This window comes from Tauraco erythrolophus, chromosome 3, assembly GCF_009769465.1.
Source record: "Tauraco erythrolophus isolate bTauEry1 chromosome 3, bTauEry1.pri, whole genome shotgun sequence".
NCBI classification, from domain to species: Eukaryota; Metazoa; Chordata; class Aves; order Musophagiformes; family Musophagidae; genus Tauraco; species Tauraco erythrolophus.
In genome coordinates this window covers 61,436,601-61,457,438 of record NC_141467.1, presented here as the reverse complement: position 1 = coordinate 61,457,438, position 20,838 = coordinate 61,436,601, and the positions used below count along the sequence as shown (strand labels likewise).

Here is a 20,838-nt window from a genome sequence, read left to right as displayed (position 1 = left end):
GGAAAACAGGGTAAACACCTTAAGTTCCATAAAGATCTCGCATAGATTTAAAGTTTGCTTTAACTTAGTTTTGCTTTGCTTGAAGTTTCCCATCCAGAAATTGATACATCCTATAAAATCTATGTACGCACCTTTCCTCTTTCAAAGGGGTCTTGATGCTCCAGTGATTGAGAGAGTTGAAATACCTCAGATTTCTCCTCGTTCCCAAATAAAATAATATGCACATTGGCATCAGTTCCTGCTCCCCTTTTGTCACCTGTGTATACTTTAATAGTATACTCTGTCAAATTTCTTGCTTGACTTCCTTCTTTATGTAAGTCATTATCTATGTCATTCTTTTGCTTGTCTCCCCTAATGACAAAAGATACTGGCATTTCTCTGTGTATTTCTGGCTTATTTGCATCCACAGAAATCACTCTGAAAAACAAAACCACGTATGTTTTTGTGGTAAGTAAATCGTATGTTAAATCAAATAACTCCTATGAATTTATGTGGGATAGTTAAAGCCGGACTTATTTTAAAAATAACCATTGACTGAACCATTCTGTGACAGTCATTTTAATTCAATGCCCCCTCAGTGTTTTCAACTATTATACTACAAAATCACAAAAAAATTACTAGCTCTACGTAATATACTTACTCATTCACTTCAAATACATAGATAGGATGCTCCTGTACAGCTTCTTTCAAATGCAGTTTTTTAATATCCAGTTTGCAGTCTACAAAGAAGGAAATAAAGTATAGTGAAAATGTTGTACTGCATGTCAAGGAATTGGGTAGAATCTGTTGTTGATAGAATGATGTCATTCCTACTATTTTAAAACCTTACTTATGATTTCATTTATGAATACCAACAATTGACTTAAAAATCCTGGAATTGTCATAATATTCCTTGTTTTGTTCCTATTTGAAACCTCAGCTTAGAAATTTAGGAGTAAGCAAATCCTTTGTCTTTGTGAAGCAAAGTAGTTTTGTCCTCACTGTCCTTGGATAGGCATGCAGAAAAGATTCAACACGACTCAGGCAGGCACATGTGAGAAGGAGGAGCAGAAATACATATCTGGTGCTTCCTCCTCAGTGACTGGTTGACAAAAGGGTTGGAGCTTCATTCCACATGCAGCACAAAGAGGACCTCATTAGATGGCAGGTATGAACGAAATTCAGCAACTTACTGTATAACTCTGCTGTTTGAGAAATATTGCTCCCTCACTTACACCTCCTTTTGAATTTTCTGCTAGAGGCTTCAGCTACACGCTCTCTATAACACTAGCCTGAATCTCTTGTCACTAGTTAGTCATGAAGACTATTCATTTTCCCTTCTCTTCTATTATTTGTCCCTTCAGCCCCTGCATCCTAGTGTCTTCTACTACTGTTCGAGTTCCTCTAATTATAACAATAGAAGTCTAAGTTAATAGGCTCAGGCTCCTGAGGAGGAATTTAGGACATGGTGTTGCACTCATGACCTGCCTGGACAGTGAATGGAGAGATCCTTTCAGGAAGGGATCTCGAACCATCTGCTCTTAAAAACTTGCTCAGATACTGAAAGAAGTATAAGTGCATTAGAGCAACACTCTGCCTGAGCTGACCAGTCCTGCAGGGCACAGCTGACTTTATACACTGAAGAGCTTTTGTGTTTGGGGATTTTTGGTTCAAAGTCTTGGTCCAAACTAGTCTTAGTCCAAACAAGTCTAGATACAATATGGACACCCTTACTCATCTGAAGTGCTTTATCATCTAAGTAACTCCTTTGGAAGAAATGTATCATACATCTGCCCAATCCTCTCTTCATAACACACACAGAGCCAATGAGCCCCAAAGTCCCTCCTCTGTGAATTGTACTTTCAAATCTGACCAGCAAAATTTTGCGTGTTGTGCTCTCTGTGGTGCCCTTTGGCAACATGCAATTGCCATATTCAATAACTGTCAGTCAGACAGATGGCTGTAGTTAACTTTCACAACTTAAGCTGTGGGAAACAAAAAGTGGTGAGCTATATGCCTTGATCCTCAACAGCAGCATGGCTGAGCTGCCCCTCTCCTTCCCTTCTCTTCCCTTCTACAGTAATTGGAGCCCACACCGTGCCCCCTCTGAAGCCCCCAGCCTCCGAGACAGGTTGTGCTGTGACACAGGACGTGTTGACCAGTCAACCAGTACATATACTTTTACTGCCCAAATGTCTTTGACTTTCTACAGATTTGGTTGAAATTGAGTGGTGAGTCTAAAAGGTTGTTATGAGGAGCCAACAGATGGGCAAAGAAAAAAAGCAGATGAAGTGCAAGCATAGAACCCTTGTTTTCCTAGAAAACTCTCTGAAAATGGTCAACTGTAATACATAGTAAGTAACAATTTGCAATTACATAGCAAATTTTATTAAAGGACTTCAAAAAACTTTACAATTCTTTGAATCTTCCTTAGTAGCATGATAGCCATTCTACAGATGAGGCAAAGAGATGTTAAAGGTATGATAATCTTAATGAAATTCAGTGATAAAACTGCTGATTGCCTAGTAGGAGTAAAATCCCCCTCCTAATGTTACAGGGAGAAAACAGAACAGGTGGGGAAAACAGTGAAAATAACTTAATCACAGCAGGACAATTAAACAATACCAGTTTCTTATGTGAGTTATAATTATTCTTCTAGAACACTTATTAATAGATCACATATTAAACACAGAATATAATTATTCATCCTAATTTTCTGGTTTTCTTTACTGTATGGAAAGAAATAGTTTACTTTCTTGATGCAATACCGATATAGCCTTTAGATCCAAGGATTTTAATGTGTCAAAATGAAGGATTTTGCTTTAAAAAATGTTATATTTTAGTAAAAATAGCTGAAGGAAATTAATCAGGATTTAATTCTGGCAGTGATTTCATTGCCTTTAACAGGAGGCTGGCTGTGTGATTCACATCACTGACTTTAGAGAGCAGCAAAAGTACTTTACCTGTTTTACTGCTGATCAAAAGAACAACTTTGTCCACTTCTCCCAATTCAACAGCATCCACGATAACTAGAAATGACTAAAATAAAATTGTTCAGTATTATAATCTTAAACAATATTACTTAAGTATATAGGAAGATTTGAAAATAATATGTAGGAAGTGCAAGAATGGACTAAAGGATAAATTTTAAAGTGCTCTAAGACAGAGTACCTCGTTGTCCTCTCCTTGCTGGACATTCTGCAGCGATTGGAGAAGGGATCTGTCCCCTGTGTCACCATGAGTGCCATATATACACGCAGTCATATGCACTAAATTTCTCTCACTCAGAATATTTCTAGAAAATACTGTTAGATGATATGTAACCACTGTAATATCAAGCAGAAAGAGATCTTGTTAAGACTGTGCCACAACCTTGTGCAACTGTTTAACAACATAGCAATGTGCAGACAGATGTAATTAAAAATTCAAACACTTTAAAATTATAGTAAAATATCCATTTTTTTCCATTTTTTCCTTAATTTTGTCCTGTAACTATTAATATTGGTGATGCTGACAACTTTGCATTAAATTAGAGGAAAGCGTGCCTATGCTTTATGCTGTTTGTAACAGTAGCGTATTAAGAAAAAATTACCGCAGTCAGCTGCCTTTTTCATTTTAATGTCAAATGTCTAATAGACAAAATCCTAATAAGTCTGACTCATCAATCATTTTTGGGATCTTTACAAAGACTAACTCCAGCTAGGGAGATGAGTACTTCAGACTTCATTATCTAAGAGATGGAGAGAGAAGCTTCTCGCCTGTGACTCAGAGCCCCTGAGTTGCTGCTTTGAACTTCACTGTGCTGGAGCACATCTACCGACTATAGAGGGAGCCCAGGAAGACAATTCTGAATTATCTCAGCTTCAGTTGTCACCCACGAGTTTGTGCTGTTTGTGATTTATGCAATGGTTATAGTTATTTAATTGAAGACAAGGTGACAACATCTGAACACCTTTAAAAGTAAATGCATATACAGAGCATCTGTTTATGTTCATTCACATTTTACTCATAGAACCAAATGATGTGACAGTTCTAAATGTTTGCCTCTTCTAATCACCTACTTATCATCTCCTTTTTAATCCTGTAGACACTCTGGTAGAAAGGCATGAATCCTGACCTTGCAGAAAACTTCTGTAGAATGTGACTCAGAGCTTAGATCATAAGACACTTATCCCACATAGGGCTATGTGTATAAACAGATAATCCACATCATTTGGAAGTCGAGGAGACAAAGTCCAAGTAAAGCAGGTAACAAGCTGTTATTATCAGCTTTCAGATCTAGTGGTCATCTAAAATAGTGGTCATCAGTACAAGAACCAGCTCTGTTCTGTGGGTTTTACCTGTTTCCCAAGCATCAGCAACAGGAGAGAGAGAATAGATCCTTTTGCATACCTACTGCAGCTGAGCAGGTGTATGGAAAGAAATCCACAGTGCCAAAAAGGTATTTTTTTACTGAAAGTCTAGGTGTTAGAGGATACAGCTAAGTTTAAAATGGAAATCAAAAATTGATACTGCCTAAGGAACAATAAATCATGGCATGGTAAGATATAAGAGAAAAGATGAAATACAAGGACTGTATGGAATACGATGGGTGGTGTTACAACCAAGATGAATCAGGAGAGGAAACAATATATTTGATCATGGATGAAATGCAGTGAGTGGGTCACTGCATAGAACAAAGAAATCTGTGCAGTGCTATTTTTGTCTATACCTCTGATTTTCTAAGTGACCTCTTTTTATTTTACTTGACCTCTGTTTTGCCACAGTCTCTCAGATCTGAAACTTGAGAAGTGAGGCTGGACCAGCCCAAAATCAGACTGAAAGTATTGCATTTGGAAGGCTTGTTTCTTGGATCACTGTGTCAGAGAGTAGCAAGAGTGGGACTGCCCCACAAGGGTGGACAAAACAGGAGCTGAGCTCGATCCCAGCGCAGGCAGTGCCCTCACCAACTGGGGAACAGTCCTGCAGCATCAGCATGTGGCAGGCAGAGCTGTCAACATTCCCAAATGCAGCAAACAATGAAAAAGAACTGGAATCCATCTTGGTGGTTGAGACAGGAGCAGCAGGAGAAAGGGTCAGATATGGGACTGAAAGTAAAGCTACAATATAGGTCCAAGGTCACACAGAATCACAGAATGTTAGGGATTGGAAGGGACCTCAAAGGATCATCTAGTCCAATCCCCCTGACGGAGCAGGACCACCTAGATCAGATCACACAAGAACGCGTCCAGGCAGGTTTTGAACATCTCCAGAGAAGAAGACTCCACAACCTCTCTGGGCAGCCTGTTCCAGTGTTCTGTTACCCTTACTGGGAAGAAGTTCTTCCTCATGTTTAAGCGGAACCTCCTATGTTCCAGCTTATATCCATTTGCCCTTGTCTGTCATTGGATGCCAGTGAGAAGAGCCTGGCTCCATCCTCATGACAGTCACCCTTTACATATTTATAAACATGAATGAGGTCCCCCCTCAGTCTCCTCTTCTCCAAGCTAAAGAGACCCATCTCCCTCAGCCTTTCCTCATAAGGGAGATGCTCCACTCCCTTAATCATCTTTGTGGCCCTGCGCTGGATCCATCCAGAAGACAGGGTCAGAGAGAGAACTGGAGACAGACACACATCTAATGTAGCTCAGGCATGATATTAAATGGACATCCTATGCCCATCATGGCTGGAAGTTCCAGGTGAGTCTGGCCAAGGCAAGTAAGGTCTATTGTTTTATCATGGCCCTGGCACACTGTAGTCAACCAGAGACTGAGTTAAGTGAACTTTGGATCAGATTATACAGTGGATAGATCTTGCAGAGTACATAGTACAAATAAGGGCAATTGAAGGAGAATAATGTAGGCAAGGGAAGAGGGCTAAAATGCTTAAATGGTGGTCTTTGTTCAGGTAGTGGGATCAGAGCATTGTAGGGCAAATGTGGGCAAGTAAGCTTTTGTCTCTGTAGTGTACTGAATAGATTGGAGAGAAGAAAGATGAAAGGAAATACCTGAAAAGAAGTTATATACAATAAGGATAACACATATATGAATGTTACAAGTTCGTTATTTTTATAAAATTCCAGTGATTTCATAATCTCAGTGTGAGTTATGGCTTAGTGTTAACTTTGTGGAAATAATCAGCTATTCGAAAGCAGTATAATACATTTTTATTTCACCTTTTTAATTTTTTTTTTTTACCTTAAAACCTACAGTAGTGCAAAATACACCTTCTGTACGGCCCTGTATGTGAGAGAGAGAGAGAGAGAGCACAACTTTTCATCCCTGGAGATTTCTGAGGTATAATCATCTCAAAGGAAGGTACAGTGAAGAGAAACTATTTATGTATATACTCAGCTGGAGGCCTCTCCCCAATAATACACCCAAAGGCACATGTGTGCACAGCCAGATCTTGGGGGTCTGCACTGTATTTTATCAACTGTGTTTTGATTATTTTCATTAGCCATTAGCATATGCTTCATCACAATCCCAAGTAATAAAAAAGGAAAAGATAACTAAGATTAAATACTAAGGCACTCTACAAACGACAGAGCTGTATCTGAAATTTAACAGCACATGGCTTCTGGTTAGGGTGATTATGATCAGCTGCTTTCCATTCCAATTAACACAATACTGGCTTTGCTTTTAGCTGAGAAAAAGAAAACCAAGGAGAAAATAAATTAGATTGAGAAAGTCACCAGAAAAGCAGATCTGTTTTGCACAATAAATTGCAAGTAAGTTTATGTGTAAATGATCACTTTGAACTCCACGTGTGCCACCTGCTGTGGAGCTGCTTAAAGCTCTCTTGGACATAAAATGGCAAAGATTCGGGGGAGTATGTTTTTCCACTGTCCTAGTTTTTTTCTTTGCGGTGGTTACAAATCCCTCCTTGAAGACTTCTAAAATACATGTGGAAAGAAATAAAGGCAGCAGAGATGAGCTATTTTGTTTGTTTGTTCTTTTACCTAAACTCAGAGGTAATATAATACCTATTCAATTTTTGTGATTTTTTTATCTTTTATCTCAAAGTATTTTACACAGAAGAAAAAATACTGCCAAAAAAAATTTTTTTAAAAAAGCGAATAATGGAGAATTGAGTTTTTCAACCCAAAGGTCAGTGACAAAGCCAGAGTCAGAACCAAGGTCATGAGGTTTCCAGTCTCCCTGCCCATTTATCACTCAGGCTGCATCTTTCTCTCACCATTTCTGTGTGCTTGTACATGTACGCTAAATACCTCTACATGAGACAGCAATCTGCCTTTTGCAAGGGGCACACTCGTGTGCTTTATGTTAATTTGAAGGTCCTCTTTGTTTCAATCTTATGCATAGGAGATGAAAGCCATTAAGCCCTGTTCGGTACCCATACTGTGCAAGTCTTCAAGTGAAAATAACGGCTCTAAGCAATATAAAAACTAAAACCTAAATACAAAATTTATTTTTTCAGTTGCAGCCAAAATATGTAAAAAAAGTCTCAAACCCTGTTAATTCTACTGAGACTACTTGCATGCTTACATTTAGACACAGGCAAACACCTCACTGCAACTGAGCCATGAATTCCAGTCTAAAGCATATTGGGGTAGTGCATTTAACGCCTACTTCAGCTCACTTTGGATGAACTGACTTATTATTTAGCCAGGTAGCTCATTTGTTTTCTGCATAAAACACAGGCACAAATTATTTCATAGAATCATAGAACGGTTTGGGTTGGAAGAGACCTTAAGTATCATAGAATCATAGATTCATAGAATGGTTTGGTTCGGAAGGGACCTTAAATATCATCTAGTTCCACCGAGTGGTCCATCTGTCAAACTCCTGTCTATTCAATTTAGAGACAAGGATATTGTGCGGGACAGTGTCAAATGCTTTGCACAAGTCCAGGTAGATGACGTCAGTTGCTCTCTCCTTATCCACCAACACTTATTTGAATATTAAATATCATTATTTGATCTGTTTATTAAATTGAGAATTGTTCTGCCATGTGATCACATTTTGTAAGCATCACGTTAGAAGAATATGGAAGATATGGTGGATTTTAGGGGAAAGGGTTTCTTTTATTTTCCTAAACAAAGGTGACATACTAAAGACAACTGTTGAGCTAATTTTAACAGGCATAAATATTTGGAGTGTATAAAGGTAGTAAAGCTGATGCTTATATGTAGTTTTGAACTGTTAACTACCGAGAATCTTTGTTTGGAATGTGCAAACCAAAAAAAAAAAAAAGTTTAATAGTAAACGAGCTATAAAAAATCATGTTGTTAATGTCAGTAATATGAGCAGCTGAGGACTAAAGAAAGAAGAGTAGAAATATTACAATATTACAAGAATGGGATATTTCTTATAAACTGTTCTTTATAGCATATAATAATGGTTCAGTGCAATCAAATGAATATTGCATTTCTCACTTTATGGTACAGAAATTAAGCTGATTGGATAGTATTTTCCTTCATATATTTTAAATTCTTATCCAGACTTTATGAATCAATAAAAAAAATACAATAACATTTTCTGTTTTGATAAAGGTTTCAATCGTAATATTAGGGCTTGTTAACCTCCTGGACCACTCTACTGTTTTAAAGTAGATTTATACCTACCAGAAAGTGCTTCTTTTAATGGCCACTCTACAGGGAATTCAATCCATCTGTCTCCATTAAGAGAAAGAGGAAGTGTTTTATTTATGGTGAGACTAAAGGTATCCAGGGTTGATGTGTTCTGCATTTTAAAGTGATGAAGAGACAACTGGGACATGCTGTTTTCCAAACTCTGGAGACCAAGTCTCACTTTATAAAGCATTCCCAAATCAGACGGTAAATGTATCTAGGAAGCAACGAAACAGTGAGTTAGCATCCAAACAGAGATATATAGACATATGCATAGCTAATTTACAGGAAGAGAGGAAGTTTTCTCTAAAGGGGTCAGCTCAGACCTAGCCCCATTTGCATCAGTCTTGGTACTAAAAGTCCCACTGAGTTCAAAGACAGCAGAATCAGGTTGAATGTAAGCACTTATGGAAATATTAGCTTTATACTCTAGGGGCATTCACTGTAATTATTCTATCAAATTCAAATTACATACTGCACTGATTTCTAAATGTGAATACTTAATGTTAATGCCATTAAATTGATAGGCATTATTAACCACGATTATTTGTTGACAAAAAAAAATATATGCTTGATCATCATGAGCTTGAGAAAACCAAAAATTAAGAATGAAATCTGGTGTGCAACTGGAAATTTCATTTCTGCTTGTCTTGAATATTTAAACAATAATATCTGTAATATTTGCAGTACTACATGATTATTTATCTTTAAAAGGAAACTCAAAGAAAATGTAAATATAGAAAAATCTATATATTATTTTACATTATATATTATTTGGTTCTTAGTCTGATGTTCCACTTTGTTTTCCATGGAAACCAAATTTGACTTGCCGTTGCTTCCATAAAAAACCATAACCAACTTGGAGATATTTTCTGACAACTTTTCAAAGTCTGTTTTTGTTTCTTCTTGATGATTTGTGAAATAAATCCTCCATCTGCCTTCTGAACAAATAAAATAAGGAAAATAAAAAGCAAGAAAAAGATTAAAGGCGTTTCTGTTTTCATATGTTAACCAAGGTACCTGAGGTAAAATTCCTAAACATGTCTTAGTCTACATGGGGAACATTAATATATAAGCAATTCATCTGGGTGCTGATCAGCTCCCTAAGTAGATTGCCATTTCTTACTATTACAAAGGGGAAAATATTGTCAGTACTAGTAAGTGTAATGGTGTATTGTGATGAAAATATTCTCACATTATTATTTCAGAATTGAGGAATAAAATAGTTGATGTAATGGTAGAAGCTATACCTGAATTCATTTGCTCTTTTCCTAAAGGCCAGGCAGAAGTGCTCCTCCTCTCTTGAATTTCTAATTTAAAAAAGATTGAAGACCAAATTAATACTTTCGTAGAACAGTGTCTAAATGATAATAAACGCCTGTATTCATCTCTAGTGAGGCAATTGACTGAGTATTATATCATTTAGATTAAAGACTTAACTAGGAAGTGTACAATGTGATTTTCTACTTGAGCATCATCTCCTACACACCATCCTATTTAATGATCTGACTCTAGAGCTAGGTCTTTACTAGGAAATGCTTGTAACATGAAGATTCAAGTATTTTTCATTTTAAAGTATTTCTGTTTCATTTATACAATTCATGCTCTGGATGAATCAGAACTAATTGGATGTTTTAATGGCCATTTTAGGGGCTGATGTTCCTCCCACTGATATCAGCTCCCACTGATTTCAGTGGGGTTTGATATAGACCAAAATTACTTGTAAACATTAGATAGAGGCCTGAATCAAAGACGGAAAGTCTTCTTTTGAGATCATAGTCAAGTTTGGATTTGCCAATTATTGTATAAAAAAACCTCACAGGAACACTTTCTCCTTCTACCAAATCAATGCATACTAGTAGAAACAGAAATATATTTTTTTAAAATTTGGATAAACCCATGTAGTCTAACCTTAAATACACTAAATATTCCTATATTTTACTGAGAAAAAATCCCAACATACAATCTAAATCAAAGCTGAAATTATTTACTTTTGCACAATAACAGTTCCTCATTTTCTTTTTGCATTTCAAATGATGACAAGTTAGAGATGATAAAGCAGAGGAAACGGATTTTGCTGGTATTCTACTCAGTCTCAATAGGCTATTGCTGGACAAGCACCATCACGCCAATGCCGCTACGGTGAGAAGAAATGCCTTAGGTGTTAGGATGGAAAGAACTAGAATATTTTCTGTAATTTAAGGACTTGTTTATACTGTCTATTTACTTCTCTCAGGAACAGGATCAGTAGAAATACATCATTCTTAAGAGTACATGCTGGGCTTTGTTTGCCTACTCATCTGGTTGGGTATGCTGGGGTTCCCTCCTGGCTTGCACACCAGATTGTGTTTGTATTGAAACCACGGCACAGGGAGGGAGGGTGCACTTTCCCTTCTTGTTTTGATAAGGAGTGCAGTCACAGGCAGTGGGATCAAAACTGCTTCTGTATGGACTGGTTACCCACACAGTGTCACCCAAAAGGACGTCCAGTTTCTGGCAAAAGCTATCCAAACAGTGTGGCATTAAATAATGTAAAACAGTCTTCTCAAATACAATGGAGCCGTTTTCTCCACTGCTTAAACATAGTTTGCCCTGCTCACTTTTACTGTGCCTGGCGAGTAGCCAGCAGAAGCATTCGAAGCTTAAAAAATTGCTTGCAAGTGGCAAAGTAGAAGACTTGGAAAAGCAGCAATTTGTAAACAGAATAGGTCAAATTCGTTGCCATTTATGCCACTGTAAATCTGGAGTAACAAAGCAGAAATTATCCTCTGGCAAATAGCGGTTATTAAATAGTACTAAAAACCAACAGTGTTCAGACACACTAATCCCCTATGTAATGACAATGGTCTACTGGAGTATTTTAAACCATAAATTGTTTATAGAATCAAATCACATAGCTGCATTCTGCAATTAGGAACAAATTTCTCAGCAAGAGATAGTTTGAAGATAATATTGACCTGTGGCATTCAGAGTTACTGAGGCAGATCTTTTTCCATCACGTCTGTCTTTTAGCCATGTTTGAGCCATAAACAATGTTTCTGTCCCTCCAGCCACTGATTCTTTCACAATAATCTTCTCCAGAAGCCAGTCAGAGCCTTTCCCTTTTTCAACCACCATCTCTTGCAGAGTCCCAACATCTACTGCTTCCACTTGAAAAACATCTACCTGTAAAATTCAGAATGAAAAGACAGATGGAAACAGAACCATCAAGCTAAATTAATAGTGTATTTTGAAATATGAAAGTGGGAGGAAAGTCAGGATTATTTTTTTTTCACTAATTCAGTAAATATCAACAGAACCAGAGATGACAAGTTTAACGATGCTAGTCTTGCATTAAGCAATATTCTCTCTGTGGTTCTGCAATTTACTGCTAAAACACCTCAGTTTCCCCACACAGATCAATCAGTTGCTCATGATAACTTCCTGAGAGATTTTCCTTCCCAACTTTCACATCTGATGATTCACAGGGATACCATTTTACACATCTCTTACTGTCAACAAAATAAACATCCAGGGCTCCCTTTTGAGGGACAAAATGGAGGGAATGAGAAGGGCAGAAGTGAACATCACAGAATGGTATTTTATTCTCTTAGGAAAGCATAAAAAACTTGGTCCTAGATTTGAATCAATACTTGCAGGATTAGTTTTATTAAAATTAATTTAATTTAAGGAAAAGTATTACATAAATTTATTTTCATATTAGTTCAATTATTCTCTGTCAGTTAAAAAGTCTACAATATTTTTTAAATGTTGAGAGCACTGACCCTAAAGAAAATGGTGAGACGTCAGGCATTAAACATTTTCACAATATGTGATTTTGGCTTGAAGTGGGTTTTACACCTACTTCCTCATCTGGAAAACGGAGATTAATTTCTTGGCATAGGGACCCTGCACCTGTTTTTCTTTATAGATTTATGAATTATCATCTCATTTCTATTAGGGTTGATAAGTGGTAAAATCTAGTGTTATTTGCTGGAATTTCCAGCATGACTTAGAGATATAAAGGCTGACTTGCAATAATGATCAAAAGCACTTGAGTCCTGAGAAGTCTTCTCAATCTAATCCACCCTGAAGTTGCTTTGCCAGAGCAAGAGGGCAACAGTCCTTATTCAAAGTATCATGCAGAGATGAAACAGAGAAAAGCAGTTCTCTTGCTCCATCTGCCACAGATCTGTGTCTTCCCTGCACAGGTTTTCCAAGTGAAGAATTGATGAAAGATTTGTGTCACCAACAAGACCAGCCAGACCAGCTTGCAACTTAATGAGACCCATCATGAATTAAAATATTGAGCTAGAAATTGCAGATAATATATTATGGCTATCACCCAGCTGGCTTGTAATTATCTAATTAAGGTTTAGGCCCTGCCTACAAAAGGCGGGCTATTTCCTCCTGGCTGTGGAAGATGCAATGACATCTTTGGAGCTGCAGCCTAGGCTGGTGAGCAACATCTGGTGACCCCGACGTGATAGGTCTGAGAGACCCTGAAGACCTCGACCCCAACTCCCTTGCCGGAGCCAGAGCCTGAGCTGGAGCCAGAGCCAAAGAGCCAGAGCCACAGCCAGAGCGAGAAGTCCTTCGATAAAGAAGGTAAAGCTGCTACCCCAAAAGAAGGAAGCAAGCTGGAGTTGAAATGAATGAATTGGGTCTCTGCTCACCGTAAAGCCTTCCTGAAAACAAACAAAAAAAACCCTGTAAAACAAAAAGGGGGAATTATGGCTAAGGTTTAGGCCCTGCCTACAAAAGGCGGGCCATTTCCTCCTGGCTGCGGAAGATGCAATGACATCCTTGGAGCCACAGCCTAGGCTGGTGAGCAACAATATATGACTATCTTTAAGAAAAAACAACTCTCCAGAAAAAAAGAAAAAATTCAAAATCTTTTCTTCCGCTGTGGTATTGCTGGGTTACCTTTAACTTTTCTTTCTTATTTTTTGATTAATATGTGTACACATGAATGTGTGTGTTTGTGAACTATACCTTTAACCATTTCCTAAAAGTAGTCACCAACCCGTCATTGAGTTACTCCCTGGCTTCTTCTAGACTGAAAGGTAGTGTTGTTCAAAAACGGCTATAGTGCGTCATGTAACCACCACATCTGTGCCGTCGCCCCTATGTTATCGTGTGAAAGGGGAAAATGAGAACAGCAAGCTGACAATGATTTTAAGGAAAAAGTGTTAAAGAGGCACTTGAATAGCTATACCTCCTTACAATGAGTCAAGGTTATCAGCTGCTTAGTGAATTTAGACTGGCAAAAGCATAAGATGGAAATGAAGGTTTTTGGGATAATGATGTCATTTGGCAGCAGATTGAATACATTGGAAGAACTGAAATTCTAGATGGAGTGTGGGACTGCAGGGAAAGATGCTCCTTTTCACATTTTCCCTAGTTAAGTCAAAAGAGTAATGTTTAGTGTCAGCACCACGATTATATTTTATTACCTATTGGACTAATTTGATGATTGAATACCATTAATCTGAACTCTTAATTTACCTTAATTGTGATATGAGCTTGATCGCTGCTTTATTCTAATTAGATTGTTAAAGTTAGAGCATCATGCTTGAATAAAATAGAATGGCTTGTTACACTTATTAAATAAATTGTTTTAAAAATGCACAAGTCTATAAGATGGTGAAAAACACAAATAAACTCAAGTAAGAAACATACAGACCCCTGTCTCTGTTAGTAAATAAATATTTTAAGTTCCCAAAACATGAAAACTTATCTTAAAAAATATTGCTTGTCCTCGCAAATGACTGTTTATATTAATGCATTATTTATTTTATTGGAGACATAGGAGGAAGCTTTTGTTGGATTAGAATACTTGTTAGAATAGATTTCTTTTTAAGAGAAGAGAGTTTTCTAAAGGATGACTAATTTATTGACACTATTGTAAGCGTCTCCAGAAAATCTGTTGTCAGTGATCCACTTTTGGAAAGGAGAGAGAGTTAGCAATAGGGGAAAAATACTGACAATATTCTGCAGACTTCTAGACTTGTGCTGTCTCCAGAAGAAGGATAGTTGGGTTTGACTTGCACTAAGTTTGACAGTTAATAAACTCTATTAAACTAGAAAAACTTCACACAACATCAGCAAAAGTATATGTACACCATTGTCCCTAGTGGTAGTGTTTCTGAAAGCACTTAACTCAGGTGCAGCAAGTACTATGGGTTAGTCGGGATCTGGATAATCCAGCCACAGGTAACAGCAAGTTTGTATATACAGGTAATGCATGAAAGGTTTTCCAAATCCTTTTTCCTTTGAAAATAGGTATATTTTGGCTGAATAAACATTTGTGAAATCTTTGATGTTTGGTTTGCATTAGACACTACATCATCATTTGCCAATGTGCAATTTTAACGAGTCCATTATAGAGCATGCAAAATCTCAGAAATCCATGGTCAAATTTGCAGATGATTCAACCATCTAATAAACTGGAAGTTGAAAAACTATTAACTAGACTAGAAATTGTGACAACTGGGGTAAACTCACTTCACAGAGATTTTCGCTTGAAATGTACATTTGAAAATCTGTGGTGTAATGAGCTTTATTGTAGTCAAGAGATCAAAAAAGATCTGTTAAAGCTTGATGAACAATTTGCTAGAGACAATTTTTTTGCTAATTTTAATCCACGTTTCTCCTCACAAGCTCTCTGCAAATTATGACGTATATTTCATTACAACTTTAAGAAATTGAATCATGATCAATAATTTAGCTAAAATTTTTGTGGAGTCATTTCAGACCACATATTTGAGTTGTTGACAGGTCTTGTATGTCACATGATATTCTCTCTCTTATCTGATTTACAAACGGGGAACTTTTGAGTTACCAGAGGCTTAATTCTTCTGCAAAAAGAGAAAGAGAGAGGGAGAAAACACACAGAAGACAGGCAAACCTACAGAATATAAAACTTTTCTTTTTCATTTTCCCTTAGGGAAAATGTTAATTGTTTTTTAGTTACTACTAGAAAATTAGGTTTGAATGGAGCAAAGTCAAGTTAAATATTGAAAATAATACATATTATCTAATACAGCAGAGCTTATATCGAATTTTCTCAGAATAGTATTAAAACAGTTTGTGTGTCTGTGGCCCACTAAATTTTTTTTAACTAACACTGTCTGGAGAAAGAAAGATATTCTCTGAGACTGAGCAGCTGAGACTGACAATGTGAGAGCCATACATCCTCTGTGACCCAGAATTGGCACTATTCATATTTCTCGGATAAGAAAACAAGCACTGAAAAATTTCTTAAAAACAATCATTCTGGCAACCCTTTCAGACTATTTGAAGTTTAATTTTTGTTAACTCCTTTTCAGATTTTCTTAAAATGTTTCTTTTTATCCTGGGACCCATGTCATGAGCATTTCCTTTGAACCTATGACCCAGTTTGACTTTACTCAGTACTCTTCAGCGTCAGCGCTGGCAACACATCACTGTCTGCAGCAGTTGCAATAGCTCTTGTAACAGAAGAAGCATTTCAACAGCCACTACGCAATATTTACCTTTATAAATGTCAATCACTTTATGGGCTCGGTATTGAGACTTGATGGTTGGTTAATGACGATATTCCCAGCAGAACTGAAAATGGCAAGTCAAGGCACACCATATGCTTAATTTCATCAACGTGTATGCGCAAGTGATTTCCCATACTGCTAATGTCGCTATCATTTTAATAGGCTTTTATTGGAAAAAGAGTTAGAGTGTCTAGATAAAGGACCTTTTCTATTCAGCTTAGCAAACCTATTGATTTGCTGCCTGATTGTTTTGATCTCACTTGTTAATCTGGAGAAACTCCACTGGAGACAAAAGAGTTTTAGCTAGCGCTGGGAGGCGAATTAAATGCCCCTGTAACACTGAGCCCAAATCATAAACAGCATCTGAACATTCCTGTAGGAGACAAATGAGAAAAATAACTTCTGCTGAGATGTCACCCTTCAGATTGTGGTCCCATGGGCTCTTCCAGTTGTGCTGAACTGAACTCCTTCACCCTGTCCCAAATCTTGTCACATCACTATCTTCTCTTAGATGGAGACCATCACCTTTTCAGCTGTGCCAGCATAACCACACAATCAGCTTCTCTCCAGCCAAATTTTATCAAGACAGACCAAGTGGAAAAGCCCAAATTATTAACAATATTATTTGCTTAAACTAAATAAATATTTGGACAGAGTGAATGTATGTCACTGTGCCAGCAGACTTAAGGGGTGCAAACGTCGGGTGGTAAGCAGCAGTGATGATAAGCACTGATAGCAGTACTGTCTTGGACCAGCTCAGTGGAAGGATGAACAATGCATTTCACTGTGACCTCAACATCTTGTAATCTGTGTACTGTACAAACACTTCTTTAAAAATAAGATATTCCATGCATCTGAAAAAGCCAACCCCAAACTTCCTCCTAAATTCACAGATTTTTGCAAGCATGTTTCTGTTTTATGTTAAATTCTCATCTAGAAATTAATTGGAAAACTTTATGTGAAAAAAATTAATTTAAATTACAGTGAATACATAATTAGAGGTTTCTGATAACCTACAATTATCGTGGTTCATCCATCTTCAATAAGATTAGTGAAGAATAAATGAAAGAATAGGGGTAATAAAAAAACCCCAAATCATATTTGCCCTGAACTGACCTGATGTTAATTTGCTTTGTATAACTGGAACAGAATCTTTTTTAAACAGGATTTGTATGCATAGAACAGCAACAAGAGTAAGAAATAACAGTGGTACATTATCATAATCAGCAGCTATGACCATTCAACTAACTCGTAAAAGACATTTCAACCAGATTTCAAGTGAAATGCATTTAATAAAATGCAGGAGGGCTGCTACAGAGACTGGTATCATCAGCCATATCCAGATCTGTAAACACACATTATATTACACAATAGAAATTAAAAAAAACCCAAACCAAACCAGAACAGAAAACCCCAAGACAGACATCACTTCAGACAAACTCAAATGCACTGATGCAACCTGATTGTTGGACTGCTTTAGTAACAGAACAAATTTGAGATCTGGTTTAACAGGCAAAAAAAAAAGGAATCAATGCAATTTTCTTCAACTTTAGTAACACATATGGTTGTGTAATATTTCAGTTAAGACACCATGACCAATATTCAAATGATTCTCAGGTGGGCTCAGCCCAGCTGATAACAGGACACTAAAATGTCTAACTGGTAAGTCTTCCAGTGCAGCTGTAAACAGAGAACATTTTCAAGCACATTTCATTGTAGTGAGGCCAGTTAATAAGCTCATAGTCTTCAATGTTTTCATGAGTTAACTGGAAGAAAACAAGATTTTAGAGATGATGCAAAACCAAATGCTAGTTATGACACTTGAAGAAGTAGGGTGCCAAATTGAAGAGGGCTCTGAAAAGATTCATGAGAGTTAATAAATCACTGGAAAGCCTACCTTCCAGTAAATCAAGCGGCCTAATCTATTTAACTTTTCAAAGGCATACTGATTTGCCTATGGTCATAAACTCTGTCAAAGGCAGCAGAAATTTGGTGTGAGAGAGCTAACCAGGCTAACATTCAAAAGCATAACAAAATTCGGTTCCTAGAAGTTAAAGCTTGACAAATTTAGACAGAAAATAGTGTGATTAAAAAAAAAAAAATAGAAGGATGTTTAAGCTTTGAAACCACTTTCCAACTGGATGAGCACTTCATCATTGGAAGCCATTCATTCTGAGTTAGATATATTTTCTAAACTAACTTGAATTGAAGTTAATTCAGTTCTTACTGCATTGAGGAAAATGGTCAAATATTTGATTTGCTGAAAAACGCAGACTTGGATTGACCATAACTATTTTTTTTGATAAATCAAGCTAATAAAGTCAGCTGTATTTTATTTTAAAATTATCTTGTTTATTAAAAAACTGAAATAAATGTGGCCTAGAATGCACTCACATGACTTTGCCTATCTAAAATAAGTCTATTGTCTAACAAGTGTTTAATTTCCCTGTAAAATCTTGTATCAGGCATGCTTTGAGGGTAATTAATTTCATTTTAAGATAAATGTTGAAATAAAGAGAGAAGGTAACCACCTCCTGGAAGCATCTACTTCACTCCCTTTCTGCAAAAGAAGCTCAAACCATCATGTTAGAACAAATGTGTACATTACAGGCAACTAAAGCTAAGTAAGATGTATTTCAGCATTAGAAATGTAATTTCTCTAATCTGTTGTTGAGATCTATATAGACAGAAAGCTACCCCCCCCACCCCCCAGTAACTAATGTCAGTGTTAATTAATTTTGTCCAATTTTTAATTTTTGGCAACACAGTTTTACATTTTTTCTTGCCCTGCAAGAATACATTAGGAAACAGAAATTAATTATTCGCATAGCTCTAATCCATTGTCCAGTATTATGTAGGCAAGCTAGGTGATGGCAATGGTATGTTTTAGCCCTGCATCCTATAAATCTGCTACTAACTAGCTGTAACTACTGACTGGGAAATACCATCCTGAAGGTATCACTGAGAGCTGCATGTGGTTCAGATCTTTGCCGCTGTCTCCTAGGGTTATATAAAACTTCAATTACGTTCTTTCTGCTTTTCTCTTCACAGTTTCTGGCAACCTTCACCATTCTTTCCTTCACTATGATGGTATTCCATATTTTCCTAGCTTCCATCTGATTAATCCTTCTGCTTGATGACCAGACCATTTTACTGTTCACTTCTGTACTGCAGTAACTTGGCCAGCAGCCTACCACTATGATTAATACATTTTGGATCAATAGTATTTTGCAATTATTTAATCATTTATGTCAGATATGCTTTCCATAAGAGCATGGATTATCTGCAGTTACAAAATAGTAGCATTCTAAATGTGATGGGATGTGGATACTTCAGACAAATACTGACTTCCTACCAATGGCCACAGTACACTGTCCCACATTCTGGCCCTTCTTAGTGTATTCTGGCACACGTGGATTTTTTCCTGAAGTAATTTTTTAAATTGCCAATGCTTAATCTGTGAGTATGAAACTGAACACCAACAGTCACCTCTCACTGACAATTTTTGTATGTGCTGCTGTTACCATGGTACCAACCTGAGCAGTTGATGTCTAAATATAGGGCAGGATAAAGGATATCTCTTTTCAACAACTAATAGAATGAAGTAAAAATTCACAGCGATTTTACTGCTTCAGTAACTTAGAGTTCTTTAATGGCCACTTTCATCCTACAGACATTAAAATACTTAAATATCAGTCATAACATACTCAGTGCAGTTTACTGGCTTTGATGGAATTGATCTGAAAAAAGCCACATTCTTGAAGAGGAAATTTATGGGTAACTCAGAGCCATATGACAGAACATACACCAAGTCTATCAAACACCATATAAAGAAGCACAAAGAATTTAATTCACTGAAAAATGTTGGGTGCCAGAAGCAATATGGAGATATCATAAGGATTTCACACAACTGGGCCCTGTTTTTTACAGAATGTCTGCACTGAGCATACTTGGTTCAAGAAAGTGTTTGCAGTGGGTAACATTTATCAGACTTAAACTGACTCACGAAGTATGAATAAAAACTATTACAGTTTTTAGGAGAACATAAAGCAAGGCATCAATGTCATAGCAATTTGAAAGAATATAGTTTTTGCAGCACTATTCCTCACATTCATTTGTCTGAGCACATCACCAGAAGCTCAGCTCTCTCAGTGATGGTGCTACTCTCTCAAACATGGGGTGAGTTACAGGGAGCTTACTGGTGAATTAATAATATCATGCACACTGCTCTATCTACTAGTTCTCTGATGGTTTCACAGGTGTAAGGACTTTGGAAAGACACAAAGCAACTTTTCAGATATAAGAAGCTAATTCAGTCTTCTACTATCATGTAACTCACCTGATGTAAATGGAAGACCTGTTAAATGAGAGAATTGTATCTCCAATCCACTGCAAAGTCCCCTAAATATTTCAACATTTCTATGCAGTTCTGCGTTGCTAAACTGTTGTTTGTAACAGCCCTGACATTCTGTGAGACTAATGCCATATTTTGACATGATTTCTAACAGAAACACTGTTCCAGTACACTAGCTGTTACTATATAGTCAGGGGAAAAATTATTGCAATGAAAAGCACATTTTAAAATGTCAGAACAACTGTTAAAATTCAGAATGCAAATTCTGTCTGTTATACTCCAAAATCCCCTAAACCACCAAGTCCAGACTCTCTGACTGCAGGGGTGCTCAGCACAATATGTGATTGGGCTGGTGTAGAAAGAGACATTCTACACTTGAGAGTCTTTTTGGAGATTACTTATAAAGGGAAGAAAACTTTGGGAA

At 37.0% G+C, this 20,838-nt stretch overlaps 1 protein-coding gene across 1 annotated transcript in view; it reads right to left on the bottom strand.

Moving 5' to 3' along the window:
- The window catches only part of LOC104374501 (lipoxygenase homology domain-containing protein 1), a 191,891-nt gene that overhangs the window by 8,437 nt on the left and 162,616 nt on the right, over window positions 1–20,838 (bottom strand). The window contains exons 48-55 of the mRNA XM_086609313.1: window positions 11,510–11,717; window positions 9,803–9,862; window positions 9,315–9,493; window positions 8,547–8,769; window positions 3,151–3,305; window positions 2,943–3,018; window positions 641–719; window positions 132–417 (exon numbers count right to left, since the gene is read on the bottom strand). Of these exons, the coding sequence (XP_086465439.1) occupies window positions 132–417; window positions 641–719; window positions 2,943–3,018; window positions 3,151–3,305; window positions 8,547–8,769; window positions 9,315–9,493; window positions 9,803–9,862; window positions 11,510–11,717 (1,266 nt within the window). The remainder of the gene's footprint in view (window positions 1–131; window positions 418–640; window positions 720–2,942; window positions 3,019–3,150; window positions 3,306–8,546; window positions 8,770–9,314; window positions 9,494–9,802; window positions 9,863–11,509; window positions 11,718–20,838) is intronic.